Raw genomic sequence first — 18,120 nt, 5'->3', positions numbered from 1 at the left:
TTAATACTCACACCAGTAACCCACTAAGGTACCTCCATGTGTAGAAGGACCACCTGGTTATCATATTGTTTAAACACCTTTTCAAAATCTCAATACTGGACTGATGTTCTTGTTTTGTTTTGTTTGCTGCTCGACACATATTGAAATAAAAGTTCCTTAATACAGTTGGTGTTTAACTGTACATGTAGAAAGTCCTGTTAGCAAGGGTGACATCAGCGCTGTCTTTGGCTAGATCCGCCACTGACATGTAAACCAAAGGGAGGTCAGCACATATTCTGACATTAAAACCAAGGAGATAGCGACACATCTGACACCGTGAGAGAAAAGACCTGGTTTTCCTGTCCATTCATAAACGTTGCTGACAGAGGAATTGAGAATCTTCACCCTGGAAGTTATTTTCCAGAAATTTTTGTTTCAGTGCCTTAAACTTTGTTTGCTAGTGGACAAAAGATGCAAATGCATAGAAAATGACCAAAATACCTGTGTTATAGTGTACAAGGCTCACTACAGTGATGCTTAAGCATGGTTCTGTGAAGTGAATATCAGACTGTCAGTGCCATCTAAACTTAAATATCTCAATCCAACTGGATGGATTAGCATAAAATAATATGGAGACATTTGTTTATAGTTCACAGAAGATGAACTGTAATAACTTTTGTATTCCCCTGAACTTTTATACAGACCCAATTATTTGGTTTATTACCAAATATCAAAACATCTCTTAATTTTATTTTAGCGTGTTTACGTGAAGATGTTCAGACACCACTGTGCATATTTGCAGCCTCACAGCGTTAGAATGATTCTCAGTGTGTTATTTGCTGGTGCAATAACAAATACACTGTCCCTTTGACATATTGTACAGTCGTAAAAATAATGGTCATGACAGAGAAGAGAATCATTTTTCTTCTGAGGAAATTGTGTAGGGAGTTCTGAAAACATTCCTGAGATTTTTGGTGCCTCCAGGTGATTCGGAAGGTCAACAAGCAGCACGCCATCTTAGACGTGGATGAACCAGTTTCTCAGCTCCACAAGTGTGCCTTTCAGTTCAGAGACAATCCCAACGCTTATCTGTGCCTTTCAAATGATGCCATCATACAGCACCAGGTGAGACGATCTCTTTCTGCTCCTTCCATCCTGTTTACTTTTTCTACATCTTTTATTTTCTCCCTCTCCTGATGGCTCCATCTATTCCTGCCTGTTCATGCTAATCACACCGTCTCTTCCTCATCTTTCCTCTGCTCCTTCCTTCAAATATCCCCAACCCTTTCCTTGCCTTTAGGCCTCATCCAGTGTCAGGGATCCCAGCAGAGTGGTGCTAAATGATGGATCCTGTTGGACCATTATTGGTGTGGAAGTGGTGGAGTTCACCTTTAACCAGGGTCCGGCCTGCATTCAGACCCCAGTTAGCCCGTTTCCTGTTATCACAGGGTTAGAGGTGATTTTTTTTTTTTTTTTACTAATGTCTGCTCCAGATTTACTGATTTCACTGAGTTAGTGTACTACTCTGATGAAGTAACAGGTAGTTACTCATACTGTCAGTATGATTTAATTTGTTAGTTTGTTTTCTTTTTATGTTTAGTCCTTTAAACGGGGCATCTCAGAAAATTAAACAGGCTGTTATTTGCATCATTGAAGGTGAATGGTGGAGGACACGTTGCCATGATGGAGATCGACGGTGAAAACTTCAGTCCTCACCTTAAAGTCTGGTTTGGCAACAACGAGGCTGAGACCATGTTCAAGTGAGTAAAGAGAGACAAAAAGGTCGCATGTGAGAGGAGAGAAGGGGTGTTGAGGTGAACAGAATGAATGCATTAGCGATTATTGTAAGAGAATTGTAAAGAATTGCAATGCACTCAAAGAGAACTCTAAATATCTTAAAAAGAATCAACAACAGTTATAAAGCTAATCAAACATCAGATGTACACTGCTATGATTCATTTAGGGCCTGATACATTGCATCTCACTGCAAACACGTTTTGGACTAAAACATGAAAACCAAAAATATGGAAAGAAACATCAACACAAGTCCGAGCAAACAGAACAGAACAGAACAATACTTCCTGTGTATACTCGTATCAACAGACTCTACATTGTTTGCATGTCTGTTTCTTGTTGTTAAGCTGATATTTTGCCAGCTAGATTTAATCTTTGAGGAAAGCCGTTTTGTCTGGGGATTAAAAATGCTGCTCACAGCTTGCTTCTTATTCAACTACAAGACATCTTTGTGGTCATATTTTGATTATCTTTGATGAGAAAAAGTTATTTTTGTAAGTATGGAAATTGTTAAAAATGTCATTTTAATTATTTGATCAGTTTAAGTTCAAAGTGTAATGAAAGTTGGACTAGCTTTATGGAGTCTGAACTTGGTTTATGAGCTGACCACACGAGTGGCTTCCGCTCCAAGCTGAACCGTTTGCCTCAGAGGCCCAGTCTTTTCATTTATGACTGCTTCTTCCGTCCACTCTCACACTTCGCCAAAGAGGCACCAGGTGCTGGGCTCAGCAGCATAAGGGCAAAATTAAAGTTGTTGTCTTAAGTGCGACTGCTCAGAGTTGCAAAGCTGCCTGATCATAAAAGTGGGGCTCAATATGGACATTTGTTATGGCATTTTCACATAAAAATATTAAGTGGCACTTCCAGACCAAATATTAGATAACCAAGAAGAACCGAGTGGAAAAAAACAGTTATTCAGATGTTTGTTGAGGAATTTCTATAAAGCACAGCAGATGATTATCCTGCTCAGAATTGTTGGATGTTTTTTGGAAGAAGCATCTTGCTTTCAGATGGAGTTTTTTCGTCCACATGAATGAATCTAATTCCTATTTCACCAGCATAGAATAGTAATTATAGATATAATAGTATTGTCCAAGTATAATATATACTATTAAAAGCATTGCTAAACAACAAATTGCTTAACAACTCCAAATTAACAAATTCAAAAGAAACCAAGCTTTACATTAAAAACATGAAAAAGATTCTGATCTGATGTCTCAGAAATATAATTTTAGAAAATATTGTTCCTTATCATCCTAATAAGATTTATGTAAATGATATTTGAGACAACACCGCAATTAACTTAGCTTAGCTAACTTAGCACAAAGACAGGAAGTAGGAGGCCAAAGGTAACAAAACACATGTGTGTACTCCTCCAAAGCACTGATTTGATCTTTATTGACTAATCTGTACAAAATCCTTAAGTATTATAGTTATCTGCTTCCCTTTGTTTCTAGTCTTTATCCTGAGCTTAAATAGATAAAGAGATAACAAAAATTTAATTCAGCAAAATGTTAAAATGCTACTTTAAACATGTAATTTTCAAATATAGATTAGTCATGTTGGATGACTGAGTTGGGAGATGAGGACCCAAACTTTTATTCAAGGACTTAAAGCGATACTCCGGAGTAGATTCAACCTGGGGTCATTTGAACCGTGACATCCAGCCAAGTAGCCCACCCGCAGTTTTTTCGATATTGGCTGAACATCAGCTGAGTTACTGAGTTATCCCGAATAGCTTCGTACAAGGGTTAATGGATCCTGGTCCGTATCTCCAAAATTACCACACTAAAATCACATGCCATGACACCAAACTTCTACAGTAGTACAAATATGGTCTGTACTCACCAAACGATGCATTTGGAAGTTTGTACATAGTCCAGGAGTTAATTATTATCAACACAAGCCTGATAGCTTCTCTGCAGCTAAAGCTGCTTCGACGTCACTTCAGAGAGCTGGGAGCTTCAAAGTAAGATGAGGGTTGATCTACTACTGTAGACAACAAAGTATATGCTATATTCTACAGGTTTTTTTTTATGAATTTTTATGTTGTAGAGTTGTGAAGTTATTTTATCAATGGAGAAACTGAGCAGCCTTACAACATTTACATTGTTTATGAAGTCAGTGGTGATCAACTTGTTCTGTCAATTTATACTGATGTTCAAACAACCTTGATTAGAAGTATTTTAGACAATCAAAATATGGCATTTCACTGACTTCTCCCCTTTACTTTTAGTTTTTAAAGACCAAGGCTGGACAAGAGAAGCATAGAGGGTCTTTTGTTAAAGTCAAACATTAGTAAGAGCAACTCAGCTCACCTTACAGGAAACACTCCTCTCTCTAACACTTGTGTTGGAGCCTGTAATTTACAGAAGGGCTCCACAGAATCTCGACATTAATGCGTCCCCTCACAGAATCCATCCTGGACCAAAGCAGCTTCTTTGACGTCAGAACCCACCTCAGATCCCACACCTAAAGTGCTGAGGTATCGTAACTCAGGGTCTCTGGCTAAGAACAAATCACGAGTTTCTGCAAAAATTCCTTCCAGAAGCTCAGCACCATAGTGGAAAAGAGTATGTGAGTAACTCAGTCATCCACAAAGTGCTATTTGTATGAGAAGCTGCATCCAATTATGAGCATGATCCCTCGCAGCCATGCAAGCCAGAAATTTAGTATGTTTTTAGCATTTGAAATGCCTGCTGTTTGCTAGCAGTTCATGTTAAATCTGTTAGTAGTATTGAATTCATAATAACACTTTCGTGGCTTATTTTTTTGTATTTTTGCTGTCATATTAGGTTTCAGATGTCATGTTATATTAGGTATTTTTAATCTATAATCTACACACAGTTCTCCACGATGACAAAGTATAAAGGGATATTTTAAAAATGTTGTGGAAATAAGTCAAATGTTCAATTTTACTCAAGTCTTCAAACCTTTCACTGAGTAAAAGTTAAAGTACCTTCAGCACCCACAGAAGGGCAGCTTCAAGTTATTTTGGAATTTGTCTTACAATCTTAGCAGAACTTTCATTTGGAGGTTTTTCCCATTCTTCTTGGCAGAAATGTTTAAGTTCCGGCAGGCTGGACGGAGAGCATCAGTGCATGGCTAATTTCAGATTTCTGCAGAGACGTTCCTTTTGATTCAGGTTCACACTGTGGCTGGATCAGTCCAGGATTTTCGCTGCGTTTCCTGAAGCAGCTCCTGTTTTTTTCCTGGCGTTATACTTTCTTTGTCTTGGTGAAATGTAAACCTGAACATCAAGATCAAGAGCTCTACAGATTCTTCTGTATTTCCGCACCTTCCTTTCCCTCTATACTAGCTAGCCTCCCAGAAACTGTCACATTAAAACTTTTCCCCAGAATGATCCTGCCATCACAATGAATGACGTGATGCTAAATCACATGCTGATTGGAATTGGTTTCTCATGAGTTTTTTTAACAAGCTCTCGGTGGCCTCTCGTGTGTTTTTTAGTTATTATCAGTGACTTCTGTCTGGCCTCACCACCATAAAGGACTGACAGGAGCCGTACTGCCTTGTAAGAAAAGATTGATTCATTTGTAACAAATGTTTTAAAACTTGCACTAATGGACAAAACGTTTTATGTGTGTGCTTGAGATTTTGCCTGTTTTGAGTAAAACTCAATGTGCATTTGAGGGACTGGAAACAACTTTGCAGAGCTTGTCTGACCCGGCAAAGATGAAAATAACATGACTTACCAGCCGTTTTCAGTCTGGGCAGCCAACAATAAACTCACCTGACTGACCACGGTCCTCCTAGAATTGTTTTTTTTTTCCCCAACTACTTCTAATAAATTACAACCACAAGTAATGTACGGATGTTTGCCACCATCTGGCAACACTATGCAGCCTAGTTTATTCACTTTCAGCCACTTACTTGAAAAATGTCTGATTTGCTTTTCTTTTTTGCATTTCGTTTTTTCAAACATTGCTTTACATTAGCTTTGCTAGTGAATGGAAACCTGTCGAATTTGACCCTTTGCTTGTTACATGTCTGAGATGTCTGTTTATTAGGGCTGGGAAGCTAATTGTAAGAGGTCATTTGGTGATTCCAAACATTCATAAAAATGGAGGCTCTTGTGCTTTTAGGCTCATTAAATGCTGCAGAACTTTTTTTGTATCCATCTGAAGATCTTTGCCTTGACACTGTCCTGTTTCACAGGTTTAGGGACAATTCTCTCAAACTGTCAACTTATACACATTGTCAACACAAACAGCAATTTTGTCTTTTATTTTTGATTATTGAAATGTTCTTCAAGGGTCTAAAGTGACATTGGGAACAATTGGACATCTTGCAGGTCAATAATTTAATATGGTTTGTCAATTTGTACACAGCAGACACAGAGCAAAAATTTCCTTCATCTGCAACTGTGTCCATTTACTTAGCATAAGCATCCATTAGTCCAGTTGCAGGATTCTCCAGACCAACTGTGCAGCACCACATTAACTAACTTTCTTCCCCTGGTGTTCCCCTCAGGTCTCCCAGATCTCTGCTCTGCGTAGTTCCTGACGTTTCTGTTTTCAGTGATGGCTGGCGCTGCCTGCGACGCATCGTGACTGCTCCTCTGTCTCTAGTCAGAGTGGACGGCCTTATTTATCGCACATGCTTCAGTTTCACCTACACCCCTGAGCTCCACCTGCCTCTGTCTGTCAGAGGAGCAGCAGGTGGAGGGAAAAGAGAAGGAGGGGCAGACAGAGGCCAGGAGGATGAGGAGGACATTCTTTTAGAGACCATTCATCAGGAGTTCACAAGAGCAAATTTCCACCTCTTCATGCAGAGCTAACTTATCTGTTCACAGTCCTCGGGTAAATGTGGGAGGGAAAGTCTGAATATCACTGCAACAACGGTAAAGTTTGACTGATTTTGTATTTTGTATTGTGTCGTTATACTATGTGAACATTTACTTTGGACTGCAGTATTCCCTTGTGGTCACCATTAACCATTTTCAGTTGGCTAAATATTAAATAAATCTGCTGGGAAGTTAGGTGGTGGGCTGGACCCCTGAATTGTGAATTTCATAATTACCGTCCACGAGTGAAACCCATTTTTTAAGGATGGCATTATAAAAATCCGTCAAACTGTATTTGCTTTGTTTCCACCCTTGTTTCGCGCACATTTGGCCAAAATATCGTTGTAAAGTCTCTCTTTTTTGTTCGGGCGAATATGTAGGCCAACCGTGCGTTTCCATGACAACAACACGTAAACAACCTCGGGTGTCGCTGTCTAGACAATTCATTCTCGCTGAATCTCGGCAATTTACCCGAGAGATTATAAGAGTATGACAATACTCTTCTCTCCAGGGTAAATTGCAACTGGAGTGACATATTTTGGATAAAGTATATTATCAATAATGTGGAATATGTTAGTTATTAATGTCAAAACAGTCTTTTCTCTACTTAAAGTCTTGGATGAAGTGATGTTGCCTCATCTTTGTGTTTCCAATAATTTTGTATGGTTAAAAAGTCGTAATAACTTTTTTCTTTTTTTTAAAGCATGATAATACAATAAATAAATTCCATTTTGTCAAGGGAATTTTGTGTGTTTGTCTTTCTATCAATACATTAAGTGGGTTCTGGTCTGAACTATATGCCTGGTCTGACATGGTGGGTGGTCCTATCCCATAAACAATGTAACAACATGAATTCATAACATGTAGGTAGGTACACGTGGGCATGCTAGCAGTAGCAAAATGTGGAAAAATGAAGTGTTGTATGCATTTAGTGCCTGGGGAAAAAACACCTGTCATACCATTTTCCAATGCAAGTTGGTCAAAGTTCCTGCAGTGTGCCCACTCATAGCTGAACCTGCGACCCTGCAGAGAGAGGGGCTTGCCCTAGAGGATTTAAATCTGGAAGAAGACCAGGAATTGCCAGCTAATAGGCCTATGCCTATAGGATACCACCGCAAATGCTACATGCTCTTCACTAATGAGGCACACATTAACAGAGCACGGAAGAAGAAAGAGAAGGCAACCAAGGACAGTGAAGGTTTGTAACCAGTGTATGATTTCCTTTTCGCCTGTATTAGATGAGGTCTGTGTACCCAATAGGATTTGAGCAAGTAACTCAAGACATTGACATTACAAAGTGTATAATGGTGTAGGTCATTCAAGTTCAGGGCTTCCACACTGATTACTGGCAATCACAAAATACCTGCTTGAACCTCTTCTCAGCAACCATCAGTGATGTGTGAAATATTAAAGACCAAACACCCAGGACAGGCTGGTGCCACATAACTTAATAGAAGTGACCCCTGAATAAAGCAAGGCACGGACAGTGCTGAATGTTATTGATTTTATTCAGATAATTTCCAAGATACAATAAATTAACATTGTTATAAAGAAACATGTGGGTGGTGTCGGCTTCATCATCGTGGTGACAGAGAGCGTCGGTCTCTTTGGTCACAGTTTGGTCCCAGAGTCCATGGCACTGCAGAAAAAGAGTTATCAGCAGGTCTTTATATCTATAAGTTATTATCAGCTGGTCTTTATATCTATAAGTTATTATCAGCAGGTCTTTATATCTTCTATAAGTTATTATCAGCTGGTCTTTATATCTATAAGTTATTATCAGCAGGTCTTTATATCTTCTATAAGTTATTATCAGCAGGTCTTTATATCTTCTATAAGTTATTATCAGCTGGTCTTTATATCTTCTATAAGTTATTATCAGCTGGTCTTTATATCTATAAGTTATTATCAGCAGGTCTTTATATCTATAAGTTATTATCAGCAGGTCTTTATATCTTCTATAAGTTATTATCAGCAGGTCTTTATATCTTCTATAAGTTATTATCAGCAGGTCTTTATATCTTCTATAAGTTATTATCAGCTGGTCTTTATATCTTCTATAAGTTATTATCAGCTGGTCTTTATATCTATAAGTTATTATCAGCAGGTCTTTATAAGTTATTATCAGCTGGTCTTTATATCTTCTATAAGTTATTATCAGCAGGTCTTTATATCTATAAGTTATTATCAGCAGGTCTTTATATCTTCTACAAGTTATTATCAGCTGGTCTTTATATCTATAAGTTATTATCAGCTGGTCTTTATATCTATAAGTTATTATCAGCTGGTCTTTATATCTATAAGTTATTATCAGCAGGTCTTTATATCTATAAGTTATTATCAGCTGGTCTTTATATCTATAAGTTATTATCAGCTGGTCTTTATTTCTATAAGTTATTATCAGCTGGTCTTTATATCTTCTATAAGTTATTATCAGCTGGTCTTTATATCTTCTATAAGTTATTATCAGCAGGTCTTTATATCTATAAGTTATTATCAGCAGGTCTTTATATCTATAAATTATTATCAGCTGGTCTTTATATCTATAAGTTATTATCAGCAGGTCTTTATATCTATAAGTTATTATCAGCTGGTCTTTATATCTATAAGTTATTATCAGCTGGTCTTTATATCTATAAGTTATTATCAGCAGGTCTTTATATCTATAAGTTATTATCAGCTGGTCTTTATATCTATAAGTTATTATCAGCAGGTCTTTATATCTATAAGTTATTATCAGCTGGTCTTTATATCTATAAGTTATTATCAGCTGGTCTTTATTTCTATAAGTTATTATCAGCTGGTCTTTATATCTTCTATAAGTTATTATCAGCTGGTCTTTATATCTTCTATAAGTTATTATCAGCAGGTCTTTATATCTATAAGTTATTATCAGCAGGTCTTTATATCTATAAATTATTATCAGCTGGTCTTTATATCTATAAGTTATTATCAGCAGGTCTTTATATCTATAAGTTATTATCAGCTGGTCTTTATATCTATAAGTTATTATCAGCTGGTCTTTATATCTATAAGTTATTATCAGCAGGTCTTTATATCTATAAGTTATTATCAGCTGGTCTTTATATCTATAAGTTATTATCAGCTGGTCTTTATATCTATAAGTTATTATCAGCAGGTCTTTATATCTTCTATAAGTTATTATCAGCAGGTCTTTATATCTATAAGTTATTATCAGCTGGTCTTTATATCTATAAGTTATTATCAGCTGGTCTTTATATCTATAAGTTATTATCAGCTGGTCTTTATTTCTATAAGTTATTATCAGCTGGTCTTTATATCTTCTATAAGTTATTATCAGCTGGTCTTTATATCTTCTATAAGTTATTATCAGCAGGTCTTTATATCTATAAGTTATTATCAGCAGGTCTTTATATCTATAAATTATTATCAGCTGGTCTTTATATCTATAAGTTATTATCAGCAGGTCTTTATATCTTCTATAAGTTATTATCAGCAGGTCTTTATATCTATAAGTTATTATCAGCAGGTCTTTATATCTATAAGTTATTATCAGCTGGTCTTTATATCTATAAGTTATTATCAGCAGGTCTTTATATCTATAAGTTATTATCAGCTGGTCTTTATATCTATAAGTTATTATCAGCTGGTCTTTATATCTATAAGTTATTATCAGCTGGTCTTTATATCTATAAGTTATTATCAGCAGGTCTTTATATCTATTAGTTATTATCAGCTGGTCTTTATATCTATAAGTTATTATCAGCTGGTCTTTATATCTATAAGTTATTATCAGCAGGTCTTTATATCTTCTATAAGTTATTATCAGCAGGTCTTTATATCTTCTATAAGTTATTATCAGCTGGTCTTTATATCTATATGTTATTATCAGCTGGTCCACTAAAACTGAATGGCAATGATGGACTTGTTTGTCCATACTCTGTAGCCTACGTACTAGCTGTCTCACATCCACCCTCATCAATGGCAGAGAAAACGAGCTGTAGCATTAAACAGATGGCAAACTCAATAAATGATACTCGCATGTCAAAATGTGTTGTCATTATGAAACATTATGAAGTCTTACCTGAAAGTTGTTCCACGGAGATTTCAAGCCAACACCAGCACGAGAGTGTTTACTTCCTTGAGTGACGTAGATTCGCCGAAGAACACAATTGGTGAATCCAGCTCAACTAGCGTTTTGATTGGACCACACCCCGGAATACGTTGGTATTAATTTTCGCCAATTTAATCTCAAAATACTCCTAAACATGCGAGCTTTCGCCTAGGAAACAACCGGCAATGGTTATCTAAACATTTTATACAATTCCTGTTAAAAACTGGGCTTCTCACGTGCAGGGTAATTATCAACTCGAGAACTAAGCAAGATAGACGGTCTCATCCCACTGCCTAAGTGTGTTAGAATAATTTTTCTGTTAGCTATCGAGATGCCATTAATGGGAAATTTAAGAAGAAGCCTTGTCCACTATGGTAAGCAGGCCCATAAATTGGAAAATGAAACCTAGTTTAAGAACCAAGTCCTGCAAACTTTACAGATTTAGCTGCTACCGTAGGCAGATGCTAATCTCATTAACCCAGTGTTGCGAAGTGTCTTTCATTTAGTAAAATAACACAATACCATCCAAGTTCCCTTTACTCAACACGAAATGAAGACTTTCTGAATGAAGCCCTTTGTGCTTGCATTAAAAAAGGTATTTTTTCTCTTGATGTTTTCTTCTGCCTTCTCCTAATGCATACCTGCTGCTGTAGTTACCAATTTATATAAAGTAGGATTCCAAGTCATTACTCCCTATAGAATTAAGACAACTGAAAATCACCTCAAAAACAGAATTATCGTTCTGAAAATTAAGGTACACTGGCACAGTTTACAATGTACCATAAGATCTGGCAATAATTTAAGATTTTAGAAGGAAGGGAAAGTCTGTTAAGCATTGGTTGAGTAGAGCAGTAGTACGGCAAATCACTCACCTCGTGTGACATCATAGTGAATCCCTGAATGCTAACACAGCTAGCACAAGCAAGAACACCACACAATATAAAAGACTGATATTGAAGACTTTTTCTGCCACAACTGGGCAAAGTCACAGGTGATTACAGCATCTATTGTCACTGCTAAACCTTTACAGTCTCACAGTGTGGTTGAGAGTGACGGTTTTTGTGACATGATACATACATTAGACTCATGATAACAGATACCAACTAGACAGAATTCCACAGACAAATGAGAGCCAAACTTATAAAAGAAATATCAAGTGCATTTTTTGTGTGCATTTTTTAGAAATGACTTGTTTTCACTTAGAACAGAAATCAAATAGCTACATTAATGGTGACATCTGTAACAGATCGCATCAAAACGTTCTCTATGAAAATGTGCCCTCCCTGGATAGTAGTGTACCTCAAGTATGTGTCAGATTGTCTTATAAAGAAGAAATGCTCATCCCCTGGAGAAATGTTTCCTTCCTGTGTGGAAGTCCTGAAAGATTTCTTAACACTTCACCACTTTCTCCAAATTATATATTTTAGTTCATACAGCTTGCAAATTTTTAAAGTGTATGGGGATACATTTCGGTGCATTTGTTTGGTTTAAGCCTCTGTGGTGCAGAGCAACTGCAACTGCCTGTGTCTTTGACAGTGAACAAACACATTAACTAATCTGTTAACTGATTTCTGTGGCCATCAGGGAGACAGAGGCTACTGTATATGAAATGTGGTCCGTGTCTCTGGGAGGGTAACATAACAATGTGTAGAAAATGAACCGTGAATATCTTAAAAGGAAAACAGTCATATATAGAGAGTTACATGGCATGAAGGCAGCCTGAGAGGATGTTTTTTCTGGAGGACGGACACGCGATCTGAAGGCTGTGGTGAGAGAAAGCAACTGTTAGAAACTGCTTCCTATTTGATCCGTTGAGAGACGTCTTTTAACTATATGTGAAAATGTGGAAGGTGGAGCGTAATATGAGTGTGATTTATTATCTGATGCAGTTCTTGCGTTTGGGTCCTCAACCTCCAGCTTCTCCTTGTTCCCTGACAAAATCACATTACAGTATATTTATCAGAATAAATGTAATAAGATAGATAACATAAATTAACTGATATTTCCTGTCTTTCAGTAATACTTATAAACCTGTGTCCACACTTTACTTTTCAGTAATTATTATGAGTCTTCTATCTGTGGACTCTTGATCCATTCATCACCAACGCTCTGAAACAGCAGCTGCAGCCTCCAAAATGCTGGTCGAGGGGTTTATTGTCTCCTCTCTGTTCATTTAAAGCTTAACAATAACCCTTCTGAGTCCACAGTGGGGTTCAGGTTAACTAAGGAGGAGGCCCAAGTTGTTCTATGGTCTTCTTTGTGCCTAAATAGCCAAGTGATGAAGTGCTTTCCTACAGATGTATTACAACATTATATCATTGATGTTATTTGTTTAGTTCATTTGTAGCAGTATTACAGAAAAAAACAGTTTTACAAAAGGTACTGCATGGTCCAGCTCAGAAGCGATGAACTTTTGGTGTTGATCCAGAAGTTTTTGTATTCTGTCTTTGCAGAGTACTGCAGTCTCAGACAGCTCTTGCTCAATTTGGCTTTTCAGTGTTCATTTAAACTCTTTTTATTGTTCATTTTACCTTCAGAAACTTGTAACTTTGCACACCTCGGGTGTTTCTGAAATTAGCCCACACCCTCCCAGGAAATGTTTAACTGAATACAGTTTATGTGGTTTGGTGCTGAAAAAATGTATAGAAAGAATGATAATGTCAGACTACTCATTGCAATTTTGTTGAAAAACCAGTCAAACGTTTTCATTGCAGACAAGTCTCAGAAGGAAACGGGTTAACTGTATCTTCTTTAGTGTTAGGGATTGCCTGTGATCTGTATCGTATCACCCATTAGAGAAAAAATCTAGCCAGCAGTATAGAGCCATGAAATCCTTTGGACTTCATCCCATTCACCCACGCCTCCCCTAACATTTTGTCCCTTTCAGCTTTTGTTTTTACTATTTTAATCCAGATAAAATTGTCAGATTGCAGCAAAACTCAAAGCACACCAATAAAGCCGATTACACTCAACTCTTGTACTGATTGTATGATCTTTGGAAGTTATGAGTAATTATTTTGTGGTCAAAAGAGCGACCAAAAAGCTCTTTTGTTCCAAACAAGTGAAGCAAGACAAAATCACACAAGCATGACCGGACCTCCCACATGGACGTATTGCTCTATAGCAAACCCAAACTTCCCTTTTTCATCCCCTGCATACTTCTCATTCTTCCTGTAACTTGGTTGACTCTCAGCAGCTCAGACATTGTCCCAGAATGTTCCTTCTTCAATCAGCTTAGCTGTTTCCAGAGTAATTACAATCTGAAGACAGCAAGTCTTGATTTACTCCTGTTTGTAGGTCAAATACTAGATCTTAATTCCAAATACTTTTCTGCCAACATGACTGTCTACTTTTTAATTCTATCAGGGATATTTCAACTATCTGCAGCTGTCCTGAAGAATAGCAAGCTTCTAATAATTAATAAATACCTAATCCATCATCCATAATCTGTTGGCCTCTGCACATACCCAGGGAACCAGTTTCATTAGCCAACCTGTGATTTAATGGTAATTTCGGTCACTCGGTTTTAAAGTCCTTTATTTTCCTGAACATAACTGGAACTAGGGTGACCAGATGTCCCGAAAAATTCGGGACAGTCCCGAATTCTAAGCTTTTGTCCCGAATCCCGAATCTGGCTAGCCTGGCTGACGCGTCCACAATCTCGATGAGATGGTGGTCTGGGAACTAGGTGTGCATTTTCTCGTATTTGAGGCGTGGTTTACGAATGCCTAGAGCCGTTTATTGGGCGCTACGAATGTCTATCAAATGACGTCAGGTTCTTCCCATGCTGCTTTGCGCGCGATTCATAGCCAATTGTATCACTTATACCACATGACGACAGAAATTCGACGAGGAAGAAGAAAAAAATGGAAAATAAAAGTAAACTTGCGCTCTAAGCTACTCAAATTGACAACAAAGTAGGCCTATATGCTATATTCTACATGAATTTTTATGTTGTAGAGTTGTGAATTTATTTTAATAATGGAGAAATTGAGCAGCCTTGCTTTGTTGTCTACAGTAGTAGATCAACCCTCATCTTACTTTGAAGCTCCCAGCTCCCAGAAGTGCCGTCAACGAAGCTTTAGCAGCAGAAAAGCTATCAGGCTTGTGTTGATGATAATAATAAACTCCTGGACTATGTACAAACTTCCAAATGCATCGTTTGGTGAGTAAGACCATATTTGTGCTACTGTAGAAGTTTGGTGTCATGACATGTGATTTTAGTGTGGTAATTTTGGAGATACTGCCAGGGTCCGTTAGCGCTTGTAGCCTACTAAGCTATTCGGGATAACTCGGTAACTCAGCTGATGTTCAGCCAATATCGGAAAAACTTCGGGTGGGCTACTTGGCTGGATATCACGGTTCAAATGACCCCAGGGTGAATCTACTCCGAAACACTTTCTAAGGCTGCATTGAACGGTAACGTTGTGTCCGCTGTCATGTTAGATTAACGCTCTACAAGCTTCGGTGTAGCGCATAGACGTCGTCATCGTCTTGCTCCCCCCGTCGTTCTGTGATTGGTTCCCAAACTCTAGCAAAAATAAGGGCGGTGGTTTCCAGGCTGACTTTGCAGTGAGAATGAAATCGAGCGCAAAGCAGCATGGGAATTCCCAGGCTAGAATCTGGCTGTACTTGTCCCGAAAATTAAACTTATGCCAAATAATTACTTTTTAACCCCAGGTAAAGTACACACATCTCAAACTGATGCTACTGCCGTCTGTGCCACCTAGAGGCTGCTTGCTTGTGCAGCCCCAAATGTTAAGTGGCTGCGTGCTGCCCCGGCTACATTGTATCTATTTTGTTATCTTTAGGACATTCTAATTCCATTCCATTGCAACAGTAAGCGCGAACAATGACCAGGGCGAAAATTCACTTTCACTGACACACAATAGCTAGCGAAATGGCAGACGAAGAGCCACACCACCAAGCAAAAAAACAAAAGCGACAATGCAGGTACATGAAGGAATGGGAGGGCAAATATTCATGGCTTACAAATGCATTGACGGATGAATTTAAGGCGTTCTATAAAGTGTGCAGGAAGGAGTTTGGCGTTTCCCACGGAGGAGAATCTGATGTTAAACTGCATGCTAGTAGTAAACTACACTGCACGAATGCCATAACAGTAGGAAGAAACACGCTGGTGTCTTCCTTCATTAAAAAACAGGACGACGTACTGTATGATAAAGTTGCTACTGCTGAGATCACATCCGTGTTTCACTCTGTCACCCACCAGCAGTCGTATCGCTCACTCGACTGCGCAATGAAACTAGCCCCCAAACTGTTTGCCGATTCGGGGACAGCTAAGCTCGTTAGTTGCGGCCGCACTAAAGCTGAGGCACTAGTCACGAACGTGCTCGCACCGTTGGCATCTGACTTCTCGATTGCAATTATACCCAATCTACACTAGAACACCGACGGCAAAGCATTTGATTACTGTACATGTAAGTCAGCCCACCCGTGCGCGCGCGTGCCCTGTCCTGAATTTCAGCCAACCTCATCTGGTCACCCTAACTGGAACAAAGCCTTGCTAACTGCTCTTGATTCATACCAGGTTCTAGTTTTCTTATTGTCACTCACCTACCTTGTTTGGTTTTTTCCTCTCTGTATACTGTATAAATGATCAGGTTTTCCCAGTTCTCTACCATGTCATCGTTGTTTCATCCTGTTATTCCCAAAGCCAAGTTAGGTTCATCTTCTGCCATAGTAGTGCCTTAGTAACATTGATGGTTTTGTTTGGATTAGTACATACATTCCTTTTTTTCTTTTTTCCCCACTGTCTGCACGTCTGCATATATATGAATAGCCGCATTCGGTCCTTCCCGAGGGGAACTGTTTCAGTATGCATTCACACCTGATAGAGACTGATGGGACGCAGCCGTCTATGACAGTGACGTGTTACTTTAGCGCCACATTCAACAACAAAACAAAACAAAACCCGCTAAAAGAGAAGAAGAAAAAAACACCACAAAGAAGCTAATATGGAGAACAGGGAGGCCACCGTGTTCATGGTCTGCATGATGGTGATATTATCATGGACGATCACATCGGGCGTCTAACATCGAGGCTGGAAGAGCTCACAGAGAGAGTCGGGATCGAGCACAGGTGATACTTTTTCATTTCATGAAGGAAGAAAGGAGAGCAGAGTATCGCAGACAAAGGAGACAACGTGCAAGTTTAACTTATTAAACATGCGCAGGTTGTGTCTGTGTGGTATGAGGAAACATTTCAGCCGTGACAACAAGGGCCGTAGCTACCGACCACCAAACACCTCCGTCAGATCTGTTCCTATAGAACCCTGAAAAGACCCAGCCTCGGAGAAGGAGCTGAAAGGGTTATAGGAACTGAGGGAGATGGTCCCGAGTTCCTGTATGTCTGAATGCGGGAGAAAACGGCCCCGTTCCTGAAAAGGTTATAGGAACTGCCAAAGGTTCCTACAGTGCTAATGCGGCTAATGATTGATGCCAAGGTCTGGTAAGAAAACAAATTTTCTTATATAGGCAGTTTAATCTTGCAATTTTTTTGCACATCTGTGCAAGTGAATGGTGAGTGATTTAATTAATTAAAATTAATTAGTTCTCATCCACCCCTGTGAACCAGTTATTGGGTTCTCCGGAGCAACACACTGACGCTGACAAACCTTATGCAAAACAAAAGATTTATAAACGTTATGCTTACCCGACCCAAGTAGGGGTCTAACATTATGAACTTAAGTTATTAACTAATCACTGCCCTGTCAACTCCCCTGTTCTGTTGAATAGGCTGCTATTTTCTTTAAATGAAGGCAAGCAATGACCTTTTGGACATATTCTTACATGCTTCTGTACTCTTCCAGTTAGAATCAGCAACAGTGCATGTAAAAACACAGATAGTGAAATCCCAGCTACAGAAGGCATGATACACTTTAAAGGACTGCAGGCAAGAAAGCTTAAAAATTTGCAAAATATTTCAGCAGATATTACAAGTTTAAGTTTTCAGGTTATTTTTGATTTTCCCCACCTGATTGGGAGTAATATCCTGGGTCAATTAATATGTTCCTTATTAATTAATTCCACATCAAAAACCAAAGGGAAACTTCTTTCCCTTCGTTTTCAACCGTTCTTCTTTTTTTCTTTTAAATACAGAACCCACATTTTTCTTTCCAGCGCATTTTTTACTGTGCCACTTTAAGAAAACTCTACAGTTTTTTTTTAAACACCAAAAGAGGGTTAGTGATGAAGCAAACCATTTGTAAATCTGGCCCCAAAATTTCAACCAATGCTCTTTTATAGAAAGAATGCTTTTTGGAGCAGCACACCATATTCTTTGTTTATTATCATGTGGGATTACAGTTTAGGACAAATGCAATAAATGCACAAAAGAAAAACAGCAATATTGTATCATACAATAACTGGTCTATAATTCAACTACCAGGCTGGCATCAGGCAGCCAAAGGAGGCCTGACCTT

At 38.3% G+C, this 18,120-nt stretch overlaps 1 protein-coding gene across 1 annotated transcript in view; it reads left to right on the top strand.

Moving 5' to 3' along the window:
- Positions 1-7,197, top strand: part of rbpjl (recombination signal binding protein for immunoglobulin kappa J region-like) — a 28,347-nt gene extending 21,150 nt beyond the window's left edge. The window contains exons 11-14 of the mRNA XM_075460715.1: positions 964-1,104; positions 1,280-1,435; positions 1,636-1,739; positions 6,268-7,197. Of these exons, the coding sequence (XP_075316830.1) occupies positions 964-1,104; positions 1,280-1,435; positions 1,636-1,739; positions 6,268-6,574 (708 nt within the window). The 3' untranslated portion in view covers positions 6,575-7,197. The remainder of the gene's footprint in view (positions 1-963; positions 1,105-1,279; positions 1,436-1,635; positions 1,740-6,267) is intronic.
- Positions 7,198-18,120: the final 10,923 nt, after the last annotated feature.

This window comes from Odontesthes bonariensis, chromosome 3 (assembly GCF_027942865.1).
Source record: "Odontesthes bonariensis isolate fOdoBon6 chromosome 3, fOdoBon6.hap1, whole genome shotgun sequence".
NCBI lineage: Eukaryota > Metazoa > Chordata > Actinopteri > Atheriniformes > Atherinopsidae > Odontesthes > Odontesthes bonariensis.
This window is presented reverse-complemented; position numbering and strand designations above follow the sequence as displayed.